Genomic DNA, 23,085 nt, shown 5'->3' with positions numbered 1-23,085 from the left:
GTTCAAATAAGATGTATTTAGTGTTAAATGAGCTTACATATTCCCAGCAGTTCACATGGTGCCTGGTCCCTATTCAACACATAAAGACCCCTACCCTCACCCCCTCTGCCCACCACGACAGAGTTACTGTTTTAATGCCAATCATAGTAGGCTCACAAGCTATCTGCTGTTCCTCCAAATTTAGTCTTTAAGGAGTACAAATTATTCAACTACTATTTTTCTTACTATTTCTTTTTGAATTTGCTATATCATTTATCGAATATAGTTATAGCATATGACTATGCTATAACTGCCAGAATGTAAATATTCTGGGCATAATACCTGCTCCAAACCACCTTGTCGAGGCTGTTGTGGAGAGTAAAGTTTTAAAAGCCATTTGGTTTTAGTCCAGGAACAAAGGTTCATTTAAAAATACCATGTACTACTTGCCTGTGTTTCTAAGACTCTGTTATCCATTAATTCCTCCCCCACCTCCCTGCTTCATGCTGCCTGGTTAAAGGCTTCCTGTTTAATCGTTTCATGTTTACTTCTGTGTGAGCTTATATTAATTATGTGGATCACCAGTCTCATCACCATGAAGGATGAAGATATATTTGATTTGGCAGGGGATCCCCAAGACAGCCTCATTCCTGGGCCTTCTCCCACCCCCAAGCAAAACCCAGTTTGTAATGAGGCTTTCTTTGGACACCAGACTTTCTCCTTAAGGTAATTAAAGCCTGCAGGTCTTAGTTACAAAGCTAGTTGACACGATTTAGCAGAGCACTTTGAGTTTAGACAAATGCTAGACTTGAAATGAAAGAAAGGGATTGACTCTTAGCTGCTTATTTGGAAAAGTTATTTGTGTTTGTTTGTTTGTTTTTGTTTTTGTTTTTCTTTGTGCCTGGTCAGTCCAGTTTCTGAATACCTGGTTACCTTCACTGTGGGTTGGGACCATATCTAGCTGTCTCAGAGAGGCTTGTCCTGACACCTTTCTATTTGCTGAGGCCCACCAGTGCTTCCCCTGGCTGTTCAAGGTAGAGCGTGTTTCACTGGGAACCTGTAGGCACCACTGAGAGGTCTGGCCAGAGGTGACCTTAAGGCTTGTCTGTTTTATCCATGGGTTACTAGGCTGTGCAAAGACTATGTTACTCAGAGAAAAAAAGAACTGATTCTAGTCCTACCCCAGCAGCTAGAAAGACAGCCCTCTATCTGACCAATGGCATACTTGAAAGAAATAATATTTTGAGAGGCAAATGATCAGTTAAACAAAATAGGATAAATTTGAGAAATTCTTCAGGTCAGGTTAAACAGAATTTCTACATGTCAAAATAAATAGAAATACTCTCCTAAGTTCCAAGATCTAATAATCTGATTGATGAGTATAGATCATAGCAGTGGAGATATGCATAATGGACTCTTTTAGGGAAGGGGAGAGAAAATGCAGTAATTCTATGATTTTTTTATTTTAAAAACCTAGAGTTAAAGACTTCATTATCTGCTTGTTGATTGAAAACAGTATGTGCACATTAAATATTTTATGAAAGAGTATGACTGCTGAATGTATTTACAGAATTAGTCTCTTCTCAAGGATACTCATTCTAACTCAACCATGGTGTTTTGAGGCTGCAAAGAGTTCTTGGAAAAGAAGATGGGACCAAATTTGAAGCTCATTCTCTGGGCCAAGGGAATGGGCTAGGGAAACATACTGGTTAAAGACAACTCAAAAAGAGGAGGGCGGAAATTAAGGCACAGTGTCTGAAGGCTAGCAATTTGATGAAGATTGTGGGGACAGTTAACACTAGATATTTATCTTCTATTCCACAAACCTTTGGAAGGCACAGTATTCACAGTGTTCTAGGTATGGTGAAAACTTGGATCTAGGAAAGATATCTACCTTCACCCTAATGGTTTATAGTCTAGAAAGGAAAGACAAGCATTCGAATAAATAAAAGATATGAAACCGTGCAGTGTGATGGCAAATGGAGGAAGATGGCTCAGTGGGACTTTGGGAAGATGTACGCATTAAGAGGGAATAGAAGAGGCTTCATAGAGAATGCAGAGGGAAATCTGATGGGATGTGGGCTTCATGAAATCAGCCAAGATATTTGTATATAAAAGCTCTACTTACCAGGATATACCAATCTTAGATTAAGCAAATAAGGTGGAAGGAATTGAGCTGTAATATTCACCCCAAAGCACTGCAAAAGGGGACTTAGAGGTCAGTCAACAGTGTGGGACGAGGGAGGCACTGGATAATCTGCAGAATGTGTTCGTGGATAGTTAGATTTCAGAAACTGAGATTGGCCAAAGGAAAATATTCCATATCAAGGGATCTCCTGGGGATTATTCGAAACAAAATTTCTCAGCATCAGTTGTACAATAGAATCACCTGGGGAGCTCTTGCACACGTATTTTCATAACCGGGTCCAACTCCCAGAGCTTCAGGGGAGGGGCATAGGCATGTTATAAAGGTTCTCGAAGGGATTCTAACATGCAATCAAGTAGAATCACTGATTTAGAATAGTTAGTCAGAAGGATGAAGAGGACAGCAAGGAAGATCCACAAATATACCAACTGGGTCACTGGTTTTCAAATTTGAGCATGCATCAGCTTCCCCTAGATATTAAAACAGATTGTGGTGCCCTACCTCCAGAGTGTCTGATTTATTAGGTCTGGGGTGAGGTCCTAGAAGTTGCATTTCTCAGTAGTTTCTAGGAGACACTGATGCTACTGGTCCAGGGATTTCAAGTACCACTAGAGCAGATAAACTGTGGAGGGAAAAGGATTTGTGTGATATGATAGAATAAGACATACATATTTGGTCTTAGTCCTGGGGTTCCTGGCACAGAACTTCTAAAACGCTTATAAGTTGATGAGCGTTGGGGTGAAAGGAACATGTTTTGTTATTCACAATAAGCCCCTTTCAAATGCATCCGAGTTTACACTAATGAGAAGACTGGTGGCTGGGTGTCCCTAGATAGCTTGAGGATGGAAGATGGTCACCAGAAAGACCAAGCCATGATTAGAAGATTGGAACTTTCAGCATCCCTCCCTTCCTCCACATCCCTGGCCTCCAGGGAGGAGAGGAGGCTGGAGATTGAGCTGATCGTCCATAGCCAATGATTTAACTAATCACGTCCACGTAATGGAACCTCCATAAAACCCCTAAACGATGAGGTTATGAACCTCCATAAAACCCCTAAACCCCTCCATAAAACCACTAAACCCAGGAAGGTTTCTGGGTTGATGGATGGATCCATGTGCGAGGAGCGTGGTGCATCCAAACTCCATGGAGACAGAAGCTCCTGTGCTTGGGACTCTTCTGGACCTCGTGTTGTGTACCTCTGCATCTGGCTGTTCACCTGTATCCCTTATCTTAAACCAGTAATAGCGAGCAGAGTGTCCCCCTGAGTTCTGTGAGCCATTATAGCAAATGATTCCACTTGAGGGGGAGGTCATGAGAGGCTCCAACTTGCAGCCAAGTTGGACAGGAGCTGTGGGTAACCTGGGGACCTACTAATTGTAACTGGTGTCTGAAGTAGGGGGCAGACTTGTGGGGCTGAGCCTTTAACTTGTGGGGTCTACGCTACCTCTGAGTGGTTAGTGTGAACATTGAGTTAAACTGTAGGACACCAGTGAGTGTCCACAGATACCTGGAGAATTGCTAGGTGTGAAAACCAAAACCCACACATTTGGTATCAGAAGTGTTAGAAGTGACTTCTCTTTCAACTTGCAGCTTGGGGTAACATTGGCATGGTGGGCTCACTGGTGAGGCCTTGGACCTGACTGGCATTGCCACAACTTGGGCAATAGCAGCTGTGATCAGTTTATGAGTAATATCTTGCTACTAATAGTAGTTTATGATATAAAATCTTGCTGCTCAAACCAGGTTCCCCAGACTAGCAGCATAGGCATCATGGAGATGTGTGCTAGAAATGCGGAATCTCAGACCCCACCCCAGAGCCAAGATCTGTATCTTAACAAGAGCTGCACATAATTTACATGCATTCTGAAGTTGGAGACTCGCAACAGTAGTTCTTAGTCTTGGCTTCACATTATAATTTGTTGGAAAGTCCCACATCACACCAATTAAGTTGGAATCTCCAGGAGTAGAACCTAGTATTAGTATCTTTAAAGCTCCCTAGGCGAATCCAGTGTGTGGCTAACGTTGATAACCACTGATCTGGAATTTGATTTGAAATGCTGTGGTCAAGTTTGTTGCTGGACTTGATTTGATTTGCACAACTCAGGAAATGGAAAGGTATTAAACCCACACATGGAGGACATTGGTGTATTCAGCTGGGAGGTAAATGGGACAGCAGAAACAGGGATGGTGACACAGATAATGACAAAATAATATCAGTCTCACTTGCTTCCTTAGAAGACGTTTATTGCCAGGCTGAATATGCAAAACCAATTGGCGGACAAAGGGAAACCACTGTGTTTCCCTTTGTCTCTTCCTGATACTCTCTCTTCCCTGATACTGTCTCTTCCCTGTTTCCCCTGGATTGAATTGACCACTTACTCATGCCCTCACGTCCCGGATGTTTCCAACACCTAAGTCTATCATAGCACCTACCAGCGTGCTAAGCTTTATCTCCCTTGTTTATGAGTTTCTCTTCACTCGGTAGATCATATACTTTTTAATACCAGGGAAAAATCTTGTTTCTCTGTGGCATTAGCACGTAGAACTTAATAGACACAGGTATTTGTTGAATAGTTGGATAGAAAAGAACAGGGAATAATTGCTTTGAGGAAAACGTACTGTAAGTTTCAAAAATATGTTGAAAATGATATAAAATTATATATATAGTATACACAGAGCTGAAGCAAATATGCAAATAACTGTTGTTGAATCTAGGTGAAGGAAATATGTTGTTTATTGTACTATTCCTTCAGCTGTTCTCTAGCTTTAAATATTTAAAATAAATAGGGTTGTGAGAAAATATATTTGAAATAGTCCTTACATTATTTTTCTAAATTAAGAGCCATTTCTTTAAATAAGTGTTAGAAAAATGAAACACATTTTTATTTTTTATAAACTTCACAAAATTTCCTTTCCTTACTTAGGTATACTTTTATTTCTGAAGAGAGTTAGGATTAATTTTGTACTAACCAAGACCGATTGAAAGCCAAAGAAATACTGATGAAAAGCTCTTCTATTATGAGTGTTGTTGATTTGGTAGAACTATTCCAATTGCCTGTTTATGTTTATTTACTTATCTTAATCTGAATTTCCACATTAACCTCACCTGGACAAAATGCCCTATATAATTTTGAAAATTCATTTTGTTTTTCTTAAATTTTCATCTGGTTATTTATAATGCTTCAGTCTAAAATGGCAATTTAGATTATAATTGATAGTATTAATTTATCTTTCTGTCGTATGAAGGCTATTCATCACCAGGCTGATACTAGTTTATATAGAATTCTACTTTTTCACCTACAAAATCCTAAAACCAATGTATTTTTGTTCATGTTCTTTGTGACTAGCAAAAATATTGGCATGTGAAATGTTTGCGTCTGTCTTTGGAATCTTTATTAAAGAACTTTCCTGACTGGGCATGGTGGCTCATGCCTGTAATTCTGGCACTTTGGGAGGCCGAGGTGAATAGATCTCTTGAGCCCAAGGGTTAGAGACCAGATTGTGTAACATGGCAAAACCTTGTCTCTACAAAAATGCAAAAATATTAGCTAGATGTGGTGGCACAGTCCTGTAGTCCCAGCTACTTGGGAGGCTCAGGTGGGAGGATTACCTGAACCTGGGGAGGTTGAGGCTGCAGTGAGCCGTGATTGCACAACTGCACTCTAGCCTGGGTGACAGATTTAGATCCCATCTCAAAAAAACCCAAAAAAACCAAAACCAACCAGACAAAACCCCCAACTTTGCTAACTATATTGCAGAAATGGAAGTTATTCTGTTTCTGTGTAATAGGAAATGTGACCTCCCTCTTGCTCAAAAAATGAATAATCACTCAGCACTTTCAGAGGCGAAGGTGGATGGATCACGAGGTCAGGAGTTCAAGACCAGCCTGGCCAATATGGTGAAATCCCATCTCTAATAAAAATACAAAAACTAGCCAAGTGTGGTGGCAGGCGCCTGTAGTCCCAGCTACTCGGGAGGCTGAGGCAGGAGAATTGCTTGAACCCCGGAGGCTGAGGTTGCAGTGAGCCCAGATTGCACCACTGCACTCCAGCCTGGGTGACAGAGCAAGACTCCATCTCAAAAAGAAAAAAAAAAAAGAATAATCAATGCATTTGAACTCTCCATTTAATTTACTGAGACAGGCTATCATCAAGGATTCTATAGCTGAAAATGCAATGCCATATAGATTGTTAAGTTCCTCTGAGACAGAATCAATTAAAATAAATTGTAAAGTTGTGATCCACTGAGTCAGTGACATCATTTTAGAGGAGAAGGGAAGGTGAGTAGCAGAGATCTCTCTGGAGACATGTGGCCAATGTCTAATATTCATTGAATATTAGAGGTCTGAATTTTACCCAGTATTTTCTGGTTTTTGTTTCAACTGGTCCTTAACCAATGAAACCATATTATCTCTTAAAAAGCACCTGAATAATCAAAAGGTACTTCCTTCAGGTAGCTTATTTTGATAGTTGTTGACAGCTAATTTTAATAGTTTTGCTTTCTCTTACTGTCAAAAAACCTTTTTCTTATTTTATTATTGTCTTTTTATTTGTCTCTCTCTCTCTCTCTGTCTGTCTCTGTGTCTCCTGGTTTTTCTCCCTACTGGAGGACAGTGAAAGAAGTTGACTTCTGTAGTCGAAGAAATTGACTTCTTCCTCATATTAACGTCCGTGAACTTGAAAGTGGTTTATTCATTCAGTATTTATGAAGCACATGTTATAAGCCAGGTACTGTTTTTAATACTTAATATATCAGTGAGAGAGCAAAGACCCCTGCCTTCAGGGCGCTTACACAAGAATGAGAGGAAGACATGAAAATGCAATAATCATGGTAAAAAGTAAATTATCTGGCCTGGTGCAAAGAGATAAATATTGCGGGGGATTGGGGGGAAGAGCAATATACAGGGAATTAATAGTGTGTGAGTGTGTGTGTGTGTGTGTGTGTGTGTGTTGAAGAGTCCTTTCAATTTTTAAAAATATTGGTCAGGATAGGTTTCCTTGAGGTAGTGACATTTTAGCAAAATCTTCAAGGTAGGAGGTGGGACATGCTTGGCATGTTCCAGGAACATCAATGAGGACAGTGTGACTGGAGTGTAATGAGAGAGACAAGAGTCATGGGAAATGAGTTGTCTTATCCTGAACAAAATGTGGAACAATGGCATAGCTTCAAAGAACAAGTAGGACTATAGTTTGAGAGTAGCCCAGGGCAAGGGGTCAAAAGAGAAGCAAGAAGACTAGTTAGGAGTTTCTTATTCTAGGGAGATGTTGGTAGTGGGTTGGACCAGGGTACTAACAATGGGGGTGGTAAGAGGTTATGGGATTGTAGATGGATTTTGAAGGTGGAGCCAACAGGATTTCCTGATGTACAGAATGTGGGGCATAAGATCAAGAGAGGACTCTGGAATAATCCTAGGCGTATTAAAATGTTCCTTTGTCTTTTCTGCTGAGAGCCTGAATCACCCCTGCAGATGCTTCCTATGCTTTTAGGAAATATTTTCACATCTTTAATACTTCCTATGGCTGTTTTCTGAAAAATCTTCCATTTTTTCACATTCTATTAAAATGTTCATAATAAGTGTGGGAAAACAATTCCCATAAAGGTCTTACACAAGGGTAATCAAAGGGAAACTGGTTTCAATTTATGAAATTTTGGAAAGAGATCAACACCATATTCTCTGACAGGTAACTGAAGAGAAGAAAAAGGGCAGATTTTTTTGAAAACTTCAGATTTTGTGGAAATGCCTCTATGTCATTGAGCATCCTCAGAAACTATCTCAGGTAGCCTTTTTTTAAGGTTTTACAATATGTGTTTATAATGTATATGTTAAGAATACATACAGATGTATAAGACAAAGAAAGACCACACATTTAGTAAAACAGATGAAATATTAAACACTTCATGAAAGAAGATATTCAAATGGATCATAAGCATATGAAAAGGTACTCAATTTCATCATATATTTGTAAAAATGCAAATCAATACCATAAGGAAATATGACTACACATCCATTAGGATAGCTAAACTTTAAAACATTATCTAATGTGATATGACAAAGTATGGAACAATCAACATTTTTGTATGTTTTTGGTGGGGATACAAACTGGTACAACCCCTTTGGAAAACTGTTTGGCAGTACCTACTGTATTGGAACACATATACATTCCATGACTTAGCAATTCTGCTCCTAGGTATATTCTCAATATATTTTGGCCAAAAGACATACAAAAATTTCAGAATTATTGGTAATATTCTCAAACTAGAAACCTCCCAAATTCTTTTTTTATTAATTAATTTATTTTTATTTATTATTATTATTTTTTTAAATTATACTTTAAGTTCTAGGGTACATGTGCACAACATGCAGGTTTGTTACATAAGTATACATGTGCCATGTTGGTGTGCTGCACCCATTAACTCGTCGTTTACATTAGGTATATCTCCTAATGCTATCCCTCCCCCCTCGCCCCACCCCACGACAGGCCCCAGTGTGTGGTGTTCCCCACCCTGTGTCCAGGTGTTCTCATTGTTCAATTCCCACCTGTGAGTGAGAAATGCGGTGTTTGGTTTTCTGTCCTTGCGATAGTTTGCTCAGAATGATGGTTTCCAGCTTCATCCATGTCCCTAAAAGGATGTGAACTCATCCTTTTTTATGGCTCCATACTATTCCGTGGTGTATATGTGCCACATTTTCTTAACCCAGTCTATCATTGTTGGACATTTGGGTTGGTTCCAAGTGCTATTGTGAATAGTGCCACAATAAACATATGTGTGCATTTGTCTTTATAGCAGCATGATTTATAATCCTCTGGGTATATACCCAGTAATGGGATGGCTGGGTCAAATGTTATTTCTAGTTCTAGATCCTTGAGGAATCGCCACACTGTCTTCCACAATGGTTGAACTAGTTTACAGTCCCACCAACAGTGTAAGAGTGTTCCTATTTCTCCACATCCTCTCCAGCACCTGTTGTTTCCTGACTTTTTAATGATCGCCATTCTAACTGGTGTGAGATGGTATCTCACTGTGGTTTTGATTTGCATTTCTCTGATGGCCAGTGATGATGAGCGTTTTTTCATGTGTCTGTTGGCAGCATAAGTGTCTTCTTTTGAGAAGTGTCTGTTTATATCCTCTGCCCACTCAGATAGCATTTTAATAGACATCGTGAATACTTGAGTCAGGACCTTCCTCAGTGAGCTCCTGAGTCAGGATCTTCCACTCCCAGGTCTTTCATTTGTGTCTAAGGTGTGACTAGTTATATTAAAATTATAACTCTCTTGGATGGTTTCCCATCTCGTAGAAGTCATTTCCTAAATGTGTTCAGTCCCACATATGAGAGATTTTGGTAGATTTCCAATATTCTACCCATGACATATAGTGATTCTAATATCAAAGTTTTAATATTTGTCATCAAAAGTACGGTCAGTTCACTTTAACACTTGCTTTGAAAATGTGAATTTGTTTCAATGTGCATGATAAATTAGAGAATCATTTGAGTCAAACATGAATTTTGAATTTGCTTATCCACAATTATTCTGCAAACCAAACCATGTAGAGATACACAAATGCCCAAACTACACGCATTTCAAACACCTGCCAGCTAGCTCTATCCACAAAGGTTATCTTTTCCTACTCCTTCACATTTGTGACCTTCTGTGTACTAAAAGGAAAAAAATCTCTTTCAATATTCCAGACAAATATAAGTGTTTTGGTTCAAGTTGCCAAGCAATTCCTGCAAAAGGAAAATGCAGTCTAGATTCAAAGAGCTTAAATGAAAATTACCAAATCCTGCGGAAGTGGTTTATTATGGGTCCTTTATGTGCCAGCAGTGGTTGATGTAGCATTTTTAAATATCACTACAATTTCCAAAGTCTTCTGCTGTTGGGAAAATTATAAATGTAGATAAGAAAGCCATCAAAGAATTTCCAGGAGTGATAGAGAAGGTAAGGAAGAAGAAGGCAGCACATTGGATCAGAATTTCAATTTTAATGATACAGCATCTATTATATTATACATACATGCCTTGAAGGACCTACCTTGCAAAGACAGGAAAACATACTCCATGATTAAAGACTCCGAGAGGTGACTTAACCGTGGTGTCTATGCTAATGCTGGAAGTGAGGACAATGAGCCACACCTATTCACATCTGCTGTGATGGCTTTCTGTCTGATTCCAGATTACTTTCCTTGTACCACTTCACAAAAACTCACCAGTTGTCACCCTTCCCAGCCCACTTCCATGACAAACCTCCAGTCTTTTTCAAGTTAAATGCTACACGGACTGCAGTCTTTATGCATTTCTTTTTTTTTTTGAGATGGAGTCTTGCACTGTCGTCCGAGCTGGAGTGCAGTGGCGTGATCTCGGTCACTGTAACCCCTGCCTCCCAGGTTCAAGTGATAGTGATTCTCCTTGCCTCAGCTTTCCGAGTAGCTGGGATTAGACACGCCTGCCACCACGCCTGGCTAATTTTTTTGGTATTTTTAGTAGAGACAGGGTTTCACTATGTTGGCCAGGCTAGTCTGGAACTCCTGATCTCATGATCTGCCCACCTCGGCCTCCCAAAGTGCTAGGATTACAGGTGTGAGCCACTGCGCCTGGCCTCTTTATGCATTTCTTAACCATTTAACAGGTATGAAAGTGTGATATTGTCTTTATTACATTTCTAATTTCTTTTTTCCTAGAGACACTGTTGAAGTTTTTGAGTGTTGTTCCCCAGCTCCATTTTTATTGCACAATTTTGCATAGCGGGATGATTTTTAGAAACATATGTATGGTGTATAACAGCAGAACTTAACAGTATGGGAGGAAAACATATGTATTTTCTCAAACACAGTGACTATGTTAACTGTTAAGCTCGGACCCCTCAAATTGTTTGGTGGGCATAGTAGAGTATACTCTATCTTGGCTCAGTTATAAAATTATGAAATGATATGGGATTTTTATTAGTTACTTAGTTAAAGCATGCCATTTAATGAGGGAATGGAGTCTCAGAGAGGTTAAGTGACTTGTCTGAGGCCACACAGCCAGACAGTGGCAGATCTAGGATCAGAGTCTAGGTTTCTTGACTCTTAGTCCAGTGCTCTTTCTTATTCAGGTTGGTTTAAAACAGTGGTTCTCACAGGCTCGTCCTTGCACCAGCAGCATCAGCATCACCTGCAATCTTGTTACTGATGGAGATTGAGTGGGGTGGGCCCAGCTGCCCTCTACGTGACCTGGCTGCACACTAAGCCTTGAGAAACACTGGTTTAGAATACACACTATCAGGATCTCAGTGACCCAGGAGACATAAAACAATAGAAAATGGATCTAGAACAATAACCCCTGTTTGCAAGGTTATGTTAGTCTGATAATCTTCATAGATTCAAAAAGGGGTATTTAAAATATAAAGGCAATTCTAAGATCTTGGTTTTACCCATTGAAATAAGAATATACAGCACAAGACAAAAAGTAAGGTGAGCTCCAGATGAGAACTCCCTTTAGATAATATTCAGAGGGTAGAAAAAGTGAATTATCTTTTTCATGAACATTTTTTCTAACAGCAAGCTACAAAAAGCCCATATGTGTGAAAATCTCTGTGTATGTGTGTGTGTGTATGTGTTTGAAGTTTTAATTTTGGGAATGACAAAAGTAGTAACCAAAGAAATAGTTTGGTCAGACTGAATATTTTACGGTTTGCTGGGAACTAGAAAAAGATAGAATTCAAGCAGCTGTGAATTGCCTCTCCTGGTTTCCTAACTGACAGCTGGAATATGAAGTCACGTGAGCCAGGAAAATGGGGGTCATTTCCATATATTCTTTACATCTGATGGAATTTTCAGCAGCTAGTTTTAATTTATGTATATGAATGCTTTGAGCCAGTTCAGAACTTTTATTGGAGGATGTAGAAATGTGCATATTAGTCAAAATTCACTTGAGGCTTTAAATCTCCCTCAATTATACAGAAGGATAAAAACACATTTTTCAGTAACAGTAAACTTTTCATTTGCTGTCCCAGAAGTAATAGAAGAGTGATAGAGTTTGGATATTTATCCGACCCAAATCTCATGTTGTAATATAATCCCCAGTTTGGAGGTTGGACCTGGCGGGAGGTGTTTGGTCTTGGGGGTTGGATTTATCACAGGGCTTGGTGCTGTCCTGGTGATAGTAATTTCCCATGAGATCTGGTTGTTTAAAAGTGTGCAGCACCTCCCCCACCTCTCTCTGTCTTGCTCCTGCTCTCACCATGTGATGCACGCGTTTCTGCTTTGGCTTCTGCCATGAGTAAAGGCCTCCCCAGAAGCCGAGCAGATGCTGGTGCTATGCTTGTACAGTCTGCAGAATCGTGAGCCAATTAAACCTCTTTTCTTTATAAAGTACCCAGTCTCAGGTATTTCTTTAGAGTGATGCAAGGATGGCCTAACACAGAACAACTAAGCTAAGGGCGCAGTCTAGGTATCAAACTTACCTGCCTTGGAAACCTGGATGCATGGCTTACTATGTGGCCTTGGGCGTGTTAGCTAACCTCTTGCTGCTTCAATTTCCTCATCTCTAAAACAGAGATACTATAGCTTCCTCATGTGTTATGGTGAGGATTCAATGAAATAATATAAGGAAAGCCCTGGTCTCTAAGCAATTACCGCAATATTAACATATACACTTCCAGGGAGTATGATTTTTTTTTTCTACCTCACTCTAATTTTTTTTGAGAACTTTAAGGCTCTTTGTGACTAGCTGTGTCACTTTTATCTCATTGCTGCAGTATCTATTTGATATTGTGGTTATTTATATACTAGTCATTTTCCCCCTGGGCTGTAATTTCCTTAGGGACAGGGACCAGTGTCACCCACTGCACTTAAAATTGTGTCTTTCATATATATAGTAGGTGCTCAATAAATATGTATTGAATGACTGAAAGACAAGTAAATGTGGGCCTTGGGAATAAATATAGACTATCCTTGCAATGAACTTGATGATGAAGAACATTTCTACTTAGATGACAAGTTCAGGTAGTGGGCACAATGAATAATGTTTGTTTCTTTTGGTAGCAAAAGTGTCATTTCATGACGTTAATTTCCCATCACTTGTGAGTCAACCAATGTTTTGTTCCTAGATACCTGACAAAGAGATATAAACCCACTTTGACGTGTGTATTGATATGTATAGCCAGTGTCAGGTTGAATATGAAGTAAAATGAAAGGTAGAAATGTGACCATATAAACAAATAGCCCCTGCTGTTTCTCATTAATCCAGATGTGACACTAATCCTGAAATGCGTGCCACGGGCAGATGAAATATGCTTTGAATTACTAGCAGTGATGCATCCAGGACTGTTCATATGGCATGATTTATAGCCCAGTGTTTTCAATCAGATTCTAGAGATCAATTAATTACACTATCAGTAACAAAGAAACAGGTGTGTTTTTGAAAGCCATGTGCTTGCTAAAAGTGATCTGTTTTCCCCTATTGGTGTGACCTCATAAATGCAGTTTGGGATTTTTCTTCTATCTGGTGCTAGGGAAATTCCAAGTTAAATTCTTGCCTGGGTAAGGCAGGTATAGGCTTCTGTTCACTGACCTTAAGCCTACACTTCAATAACGGTCTGGCTCATTAATATAATGCTTATAGGCTCTGTTAGCCAAAGCTCATTTTAGCGGTGCCATGATCAGGCTGAGTAGTGGAAGAAGTGTCTGGGCTGCCCTGAATGGCCCAGAGAGGACCTTTGCTGCTCTGAGTAAAGCATAGTTTAATGCTCCATTTAGATTAGCTGGTAAATATGATAACTATTTATTGAGACCTTTCTATGAGTTTTTGGTTCACAATATCTGTTTTTCTCATCTCTCTTGAGCTTTCATTAAAACACTAGTAAAGCATTAGTGAAAGCATGCAGAATGGGAGGGAAGGTACTCCAGGTAAGAGAGGACGGTACGTTTCTGGAAAAGGAAAAAGAGTTGAGCCACCATTGGCTGATAAAGCAGAATAAGAAAAGTGATAGCCTAGAGAAGTTTTCTGGGAAAGAGGGAGCCAGGGTTCTCAGGAGAACCCCAGAGAGCTGGGCAGTAGAACAAAGTGCAGCCGCAAATAGAGGGTTTAATTGAAAGTTGAGAACAAAACCAGAGTTCTCCCCAAACCCCCCACCATACCACATACATACAACATGTGCTCCTACATACAAAGTGGTACAGAGATCTTCAAACATAGATAATTTTAAAGTAATTAATTTCAAGATTTTCATCTTCCATGTGTCCTCTTTTTCTAAAGCTAATCAGTCTTAGAAAACACTGGTTGTTCTTTCCCACCTCTCCTCTTACAATCACTGCTCAAAATGCAGTCGTACCTCTTCCATATCTCTCTTGTTATTCTAGTGAACTGCCCTGGTGCCAAACATCAACAAGAGCAATAGCAACGACTCTGAGAGGCCAACTCATAGAGCATTATAAATAATGTTTGATGACACTATGATGATGAAATCATGATGAAACTCCTTCCATTCCCATAGAAAAATAGCAACAGAGTTGACGCAGAAATATGGGTCAGTAATATTTCTCCATAGACAAATGAACTGATGTTATAAAAAAATACCACCCAGGGCTGCTGCACATATGTGCACAAGTGCACTACTTCAAAAGGGACACTAAACCCACACAATTTGGTTTGAATGGTGCTCCCCTGAGTTGTGCAATGTACAACCTGCAGAACTGAACGCAGTGACCCTTTCCAATTTCTTTAGAGGCACTTTAAAAAATAATAACACTTTATGTGTTTGACAATTATTTATCAATATTTGTGGTATACTGCAGTTATATTTTTTCTAATTTGTGAACTAATTATAATTGAATTGAGAAGGAAAAAAGTTAATAGTGTATTATAGGCATATAGAATATAGAAAAAGTTATTTTAATTTATATAAATATTTTTGTTGCAGATGTAATAAAAGGTGTTCAATAAAATATGTATTTATTCAAGCACAAATATATAATACCTTAAAATAAAGCAATAAAATTCTGTAAGGGAAGTAAAATGGAAACCCAAGTCAAAAAAGAAGTATTATGAAACTATCAACAATAAAAATAGCGAGTTCATGTATTTTGAAAATGGATAATAGAAGGTATAAAATACTATTGTATTTATATTCCACTGGATACATTTATATGAGTGACAAAAGTTATGTAACAGGAATATTTTAAAATTTTAGTATTTATAGCATGCTAGAAATCTCATTTTTAGCAAACTTATGATAGAAAATTTTGTATGTCAACCAGAAGTTATCTAAAATTTCAAAGTTGTTTTTGGGGATATGCAAACAAGAAAAGTAATTAAAGCCATATATTATATATTACTGTATTATCATATCATGTGACAGACAGGAATTTCCCTATAAGAAAAAACTCAGAATATTCTTCTTTAAAACATTTTGAAGCAAATGTCTGGAAACGTTTAGGCAAATATAATGGATACTGGTTCTTCATTCTCAAGTGGGAGAGGACAGTTTAATGTCCTCCTCCTCATCTTCCTACCCTAAAATGATGCCCTCCTACCCTAAACAGAAGAGTACTCATGTACACAAGCATTTGTTAGTCTTTCAATTCTCTCATACTTAGCTATGAATGGTCAACCAAGGTCCATCAACCATCAGCCTATAAGCAAGGACCATCAACGATGTGAGGAAAAACGGCAACATGAAATAGAAGGACAATGGTAAGCAAACTGAGAAACTTATCCTGGGGAGAAGGAGGTGATTGAGAGATTGGAGAAATTAAAACAAAACGAACCAAAGCAAAAACTCTCTGAAAAATGAAAGTCTTACATCCATAAAACAATAATATGGTGCCAAAAAAGGAAGCATCAGATAACAAAAATGAACTCTTTGAAATTAAAAGTATAATCACAATTATAAGAAAGAGTCAATAAAGAATTTGAAGCTGGGCCCGGTTGGCTCACACCTGTAATCCCAACACTTTGGGAGGCCGAGGTGGGTGGACCCCTTGTGGCCAGGAGTTCGAGACCATCTTGGCCAACATGGTGAAACCCCGTCTCTACTAAAAATACAAAAATTAGCTGGGCGTGGTGCACTCCTGTAATCCCAGCTATTCGGGAGGCTGAAGCACGAGAATTGCTTGAGCCCAGGTGGCTGAGGTTGCAGTGAGCTAAGATGGCACACTGCACTCCAGCCTGGGCAGCAGAGCAATGTTCTGTCTCAAAAAAAAAAAAAAAAGAAGTTGGAAGACAAAGTTAAGAAAATGTCCCAGAAAGTAGGGAAAAGACGTCAAAGATTCAGAAAGTGTGGGAAATGTTGTTAAATGATGCAGAGATTTAACCCAAGGAATGAAACATTTGATGAATTGAATTTTCACAGAAAGAGTGAAGAAAGAAAATGGACCGGGAAGGGAGGCAAACAAATTATAGATGAAAGGGGCCATTTAACCTTGATGCTGGGTCTATTCTCCTTTGAGTAGTACAGGAGCCATGACACTGAACTTAGCAACTGCATGATCTTACAGTAAGCAGTATTAATATAGTCATAGTGAGAAGGCTGCTATCAGGTTTTGGTTTTTAGAATAAATTGCAGACAAAGCACAAAAATATGACACCTTCACTCATGTTTATTGAAGCACTATTGACAATAGCAAAGACAGAATCAAGCTAAGTGCCCATCAGTGGTGGACTGGATAAAGAAACTGTGGTACATTTACACCATGGAATACTATACAGCCATAAAAAATGAAATCATGTCATTTGCAGCAATATGTATGCAGCTGAAGGCCATTAACCTGAGTAAATTGATGAGGAAACAGAAAACGAAATATTGCATGTTTTCACTGATAAGTGTGCTAAACCTTGGGCACACACAGACATAAAGATGGGAACAATAGGCACCAGGGACTCCAAAAGGACAGAGGAAGGGAGGCGTGCAAGGGTTGAAAACCATTCTGTTAGGTGCTATGCTCACTTCCTGGGTGATGGGAACAATAGAAGCCAAAACCTCAGCATCATGAAATATACCCTTGTAATAAACCTGCACATGTATCCCCTGAATATAAAATTAACATTTTCCTATTCAACATAATATTAGAAGTTCTGGCCAGAGGAATCAGGCAAGAGAAGGAAATAAAGGTCACCCAAATAGGAAGAGAGGAAGTTAAACTATCCATGTTTGCTGACAACATAATCTTATATCTAGAAAACCCCATCATCTCTGCCCAAAAGCTCCTTAAGCTGATATATAACTTCAGCAAAGTCTCGGGATACAAAATTGATGTGCAAAAGTCACTAGCATACCTATACACCAACAACAGTCAAGCTGAGAGACAAATCAGGAATGAACGCCCATTCACAATTGCTTCAAAAAGAATAAAACACCAAGGAATACAGCTAACCAGGGAGGTGAAAGATCTCTACAAGGAGAACTACAAAATACTGCTGATAGAAATCAGAGATGACACAAACAAATGGAAAAACATTCCATGCTCATGAATAGGAAGAATCAATATCGTTAAAATGGCCGTACTGCCCAAAGCAATTTACAGATTCAATGCTATGCCTATTAAACTACCACTGACATTCCTCACAGAACTAGAAAAAACTATTTTAAAATTCATATGGAACCAAAAAGGATCCCAAATAGCCAAGGCAATCCTAAGCAAAAAGAGCAAAACTGGAGGCATCATGCTACCCGGCTTCAAACTGTACCACGGGCCTACAGTAGCCAAAACAGCATGATACTGGGACAAAAACAAACACATAGCCCAATGGAACAGAATAGAGAACCCAGAAATACAATCGCCAACCTTCAACTATCTGATCTTCGACAAACCTGACAAAAACAAGCAATGGGGAAAGGATTCACTATTTAACAAATGTTGCTGGGATAACTGGCTAGCCATTTGCAGAAGACTGAAACTGGACCTCTTCTTTACACTATGTACAAAAATGAACTCAAGATGGATTAAAGATGTAAATGTAAAACCCCAAACTGTAAAAACGCTGGAAGACCACCTAAGCAAGACCACTCAAGACATAGGCACGGGTAAAGATTTAATGACGAAGACGCCAAAAGCAATTGCAACAAAAGCAAAAATTGGCGAATGGGATGGAAGAGCTTCTGCATAATGAAAATAAAGAAACTATCAAAAGAGTGAACAGACAACCTATAGAATGGGAGAAAATGTTTTCAAAGTCTGTGTCTGACAAAGGTCTAATATCCAGCATCTATAAGAAGTTTACATTTACAAGAAAAAACAAACGATCCCATAAAAAAGTGGAAAAAGGACATGAATAGACACTTTTCAAAAAAAGATATACATGTGGCCAACAATCATATGAAAAATAAGCTCAACACCGCTGATCATTAGAGAAATGCAAATCAAATCACAATGAGGTAGCATCTCACACCAATCAGAATGGTTACTATGGGAGCTAATAATAATAATAATAATGGCTATTGTGGGAGCTAAATGATGAGAACACATGGACACATCGAGGGGAACAACACTCACTGGGGCCTGTTGGAAGGTGGAGTGTTGGAGGAAGGAGAGGATCAGGAAAAAAAAGAATGGATACTAGGCTAAATGCCTGGGTGATGAAATAATCTGTACACAAACCCTCATGACACAAGTTTACCTATGTAACAAACCTGCACATGTACCCCTGAACTTAAAATAAAAGTTTTAAAAAAATTATAAATGTTGCCTTGGAAGGACCATTAAGAATCATTTACATATTAGCATGAATTGATTTCTTGATTTTCTCTTAACTTGGAAAATAAAAGTATAGTATTTTGGGGCCACGCACCGTTGCTCATGCCTGTAATCCCAGCACTTTGGGAAGCCGAGGCAGGTGGATCACAAGGTCAAGAGAATGAGACCATCCTGGCCAACATGGTGAAACCCCATCTCTACTAAAAATAAAATTAAATTAAAAAAAAAACAAAATTAGCTGGGTGTGGTGGCATGTGCCTGTAGTCCCAGTTACTCAGGAGGCTGAGGCAGGAGAATCGCTTGAACCGGGGAGGCGGAGGCTGCAGTGAGCCGAGATCGCACCACTGGGCGACAGAGCAAGACTCCTCAAAAAAAAAAAAAAGTTTAGTATTTTGGGAAAATATGAAATAGAATTTGGAGAAAGTGAGGCTTTATGAAGACAAAGTATGCCTATATAATGAATTTTTATTTACTATTTGATGATTTTTCTAGGGTCAACCTTATTTAGTACCATCAAGGAATGTACATTTTAGCTCTCTTTTATAGACTTCTAACTCTGTCAGGATCTACATGCCATATTCCACGTGTAAGTTTCTATAAAGGCATCCAGAATTACTAGTGCATTTTTTATTACTTTGACTATTGCAGAAGTGTTCAATTATACCCTACATAATTAATAAAATGTGACATTTGACCTCAAAATATAAAAATCAAATTTAAATTAACAAAAGCACAAAATGTTGTTATAATTATTATGGTTATGACAGAATGTATATATTCAACCTGAAAATTCAAAGTAATGGTATAGTTGAGAGAGATTTGGAGAGAGATGTTGGGAAGAAATGGGTAGAAAGGGTGTGGGCCTTAAAATGCTCATGCTTTGAAAGAAGTGAGGCGATTCTCTGTAGAGGCTATGACATAACAAATAAAGGTTGGATATTATTTAATGCAACCATTAGAAGATATGAAATCTTGATACCCAGTAACTTACATAATTGGAAGTGATGTGGAGAGAAGAGAAAAAAAGAATAGTATAAATAAAATACATTTTAATCATTCATGGTAATATACCAAATTAATATACTTTGCTAGGACTGTCATAACAAAGTAGCTCAAACTGGGCAGCTTAAACAACAGAGATTTATTCTCTCTCTGTTCTGGAGGCTGGAAGTCTAAAATCAAGGTGTCAGCAGGGTCAGTTCTTTCTGACGGTTGTGAGGAACTATCTGTTCCATGCCTCTCCATAGCTTCTGGTGACTGCTGGCAGTCTTTGGCATTCCGTGGCTTGTGGAGGCATCACCCCCATCTCTTTCTTCAAATTCACATGGTTTTCTTCCTGTGTGCAGTTCTGTCTCTGTCACCAAATTTCCACTTTTTATAAGGAAACAGTTGCATTTGACTATGGGTCACCTTAATGATTTCATCTGAACTCATCTGCAGTATGAGTTCATCTGAACTCATACTGAACTGAACTCTAGTACTGATGTGAAGGGATTTTGCAGTAATTAAAGTATCAATCAGTGAATCTTGAGATACAGAGATTATGTAGGTAGGATAAATTTTGTCATACAAGCCCTTTCAAACCAGAAAGTTTTCTCTGGATGGTGATAGAAAGAGAAGCCAGATCACCCTATATGCAAATAAGGTCACATTCACATGTACTGGGGGTTAGAATGTTGACTTTTTTTTGGGTACCACCATTCAACCCCTAATCTATGACAAGATTAAGAAAACAACATAAGAAATATAATAACATAAAAAAACATAAGAAATTACAATTTAAATATTTTATTACTCTTTATTATTTCAATATAATATATACATGATATCAATGATAAGATACACACCATTGCATTAATTATGTTAATTACAGTTATAGAATTAACCATCATATCAAACAAAAATCATAATAGATGAAAACTATTCACCTCTATGAGTTATGAATTGGGGTGGGTAAAAAACAGGGTGGGGGGCAGATTTATATTAACCATTTTGTTGTATTTTATTTCTTGTCATAAACATTTATTTCTTTGATGAAAATTAGAAAAAAGTTTAGTCTACTCTTTCCTGAGCAATTTATATACATTAGGTTTCTCTTTCTTAAGATGAAGCTGTAACTAGCATACAGTCAAATTCATCCTTTCTAGTAAAATTCACAGTTTTGTGAATTTTGACAAGTGCATACATTCAGGTAACTACAACTATGATCAAAATATGAAAGAATTCAATTACTTTCCTCCTCATTCATGCTGGATTCCCTTTCATTCCTTTGTAGCCAACTTATCCCTTTGCCCTAGCCCTTGTAACCACTGATATACTTTCTGGCTCTATGTTTTGCCTTTTCCAGCAAGGCATATATGGAATTAAACATTTTGTAGGCTTTGAGTCTGTATTCCTTCACCTTTAAGATTTATGTCTTTTATTACTGAATAGTATTCTATTGCATGTTTTACCATGGTTTATCCATTCACCAGCTGGGGGACATTAATCAGTGTTGTTTCTATTTTTTAGAAATTAAAATAAAGCCACTAAAAATATTCATGTATGGATTTTTGTGTATGAAATATGTTTATATTTCATTTGGGGAAATGCCTAGGAGTGGCATTGACTAATGATGTTCAGCATCTTTTCATGTGCTCATTAGCTATTCATATATCTTCTTAGCAAATGTTTATTCATATCTTTTGCCCATCCTGTAACTGGGTTGCTTGCCATCTTATTATTGAATTGTAAGTGGTGTTTATATATTCTGAATATAAGTTGTCTATTAGGTATATAAATTCAAAAATAGTTTCTCCCAGTCTGTGGCTTGTCTTTTCCTTCTTAATGATGTTTTGGTAAGCCTTTTTTTTCTTTTTTTTCCTTCCCATGCTACACTTATGTAAGCATAATTTTAAACGTGTCTCCCCGTTTCCTGTCCTCTGGATATCCAATAACTAATCTAGGTACTGATGTGAAGGGATTTTACAGTAATTAAAGTATTAATCAGTCGATCTTAAGATACAGAGATTATATAGGTAGGATAAATTTTGTCACAGAAGCCCTTTCAAACCAGAAAGTTTTCTCTGGATGGTGTTAGAAAGAGAAGCCAGAGAGATTCAAAGCATAAGAAGGTTTTGATGTACACACCATTGCTGGCTTGAAGATGGAATGGGTCACAGGATGTAGAATGTGGCTACCTCTAGAAGCCAAATGTGGCTCCTAACTGACAGTCAGCAAGGAAGGGAGGCTTTCAGCCCTAAAGGTGAAAACAACTAAATCCTGTCAATAACATGAATAACATGAATGGCCCCGTGCTTCAGATAACAGTGTAGCCAGCTGACATTTTGATTTCAGTTTGAGCACAAACCAGCCATGCCCTGGCAGACTTTTGAACTATAGCATTGTGAAGCAATAAATTGGGTGTTTTGAGCAGCTAAACTTGTAATAATATGTTTTTAATTTTGAAGGTTGTTTTTTCCATTTTTTTCTTTTAGGGATTGTACCTTTGTTCTCATAATTAATTGTGAATAAGACTGCCAAAGTCACAGAAACTTTCACCTAGAATTTTAATAGTTTTAGCTTTTACATTTAGGACTATGACCCATTTGGGGTTAATTTTTGTGTATGAGTGTTGATTTTTTTTGAAATTTCTTATTTTGAAAATTATATTTTTTCTTTATCATATTTATTTTAATTCTGTCAGATATTTTTCTTTAATTCTTTAAATGTGGCTTCTTTTAATTCTTTGAACATAGTTATAATAAATGCTTTGAAGTCTTTGTCCGCTAAACGCAACTTCCTTATCCACTCAGAGTTAATTTTTATTGACAGTTTAGTTCCCTGAATATAGGTCACACTTTCCTTTTTTTTCTGTCTTGTAAATTTTTGTCAAGAACCAGACATCTTAGATAATATATTGTAGCAAATATAATTCTGATTTTTTTCCCTCGAGTGCTGTTATTGCTGCTTTTTGTGTGTTGTTATTGTTTTGCTTGTTTTCTTTTGTTCTGGTTTTAACTTGCCGGAACTTAATCTGTTGAATCTGTCTTCCCCATGATATGTGACTGCTGATGTCTCTGTTTATTTTAAGAAAAATTTAAAGGTTAAGTTTATGCTGGCTTTCTAGTGGCTCCTCTGTGTCTGCATAGTTTGGTAGTCAACCAATGATTGTCCTCAAACACCTTGACCGTAAGATTTCCGTCTTCTGCTGATGGATCTGTGGGAGGGTTTGGGAGCCCATTCAACATTCAGACAGTTTTCAGACGTTCACAGAGTTTACTTTCTGCCAGGCCCTCCCGGGTCTTTCC

General features: G+C 38.2%; 1 protein-coding gene across 1 annotated transcript in view; it reads left to right on the top strand.

Moving 5' to 3' along the window:
- Positions 1-550: 550 nt before the first annotated feature.
- The window catches only part of LOC750751 (orofacial cleft 1 candidate gene 1 protein), a 76,796-nt gene continuing 54,261 nt past the window's right edge, over positions 551-23,085 (top strand). Inside the window, exon 1 of the mRNA XM_016954880.2 lies at positions 551-705. Coding sequence (XP_016810369.2) covers positions 551-705 — 155 coding nt within the window. The remainder of the gene's footprint in view (positions 706-23,085) is intronic.

The sequence above is a fragment of the Pan troglodytes genome, chromosome 5 (genome assembly GCF_028858775.2).
Source record: "Pan troglodytes isolate AG18354 chromosome 5, NHGRI_mPanTro3-v2.0_pri, whole genome shotgun sequence".
Lineage (NCBI taxonomy): Eukaryota > Metazoa > Chordata > Mammalia > Primates > Hominidae > Pan > Pan troglodytes.
This window is presented reverse-complemented; position numbering and strand designations above follow the sequence as displayed.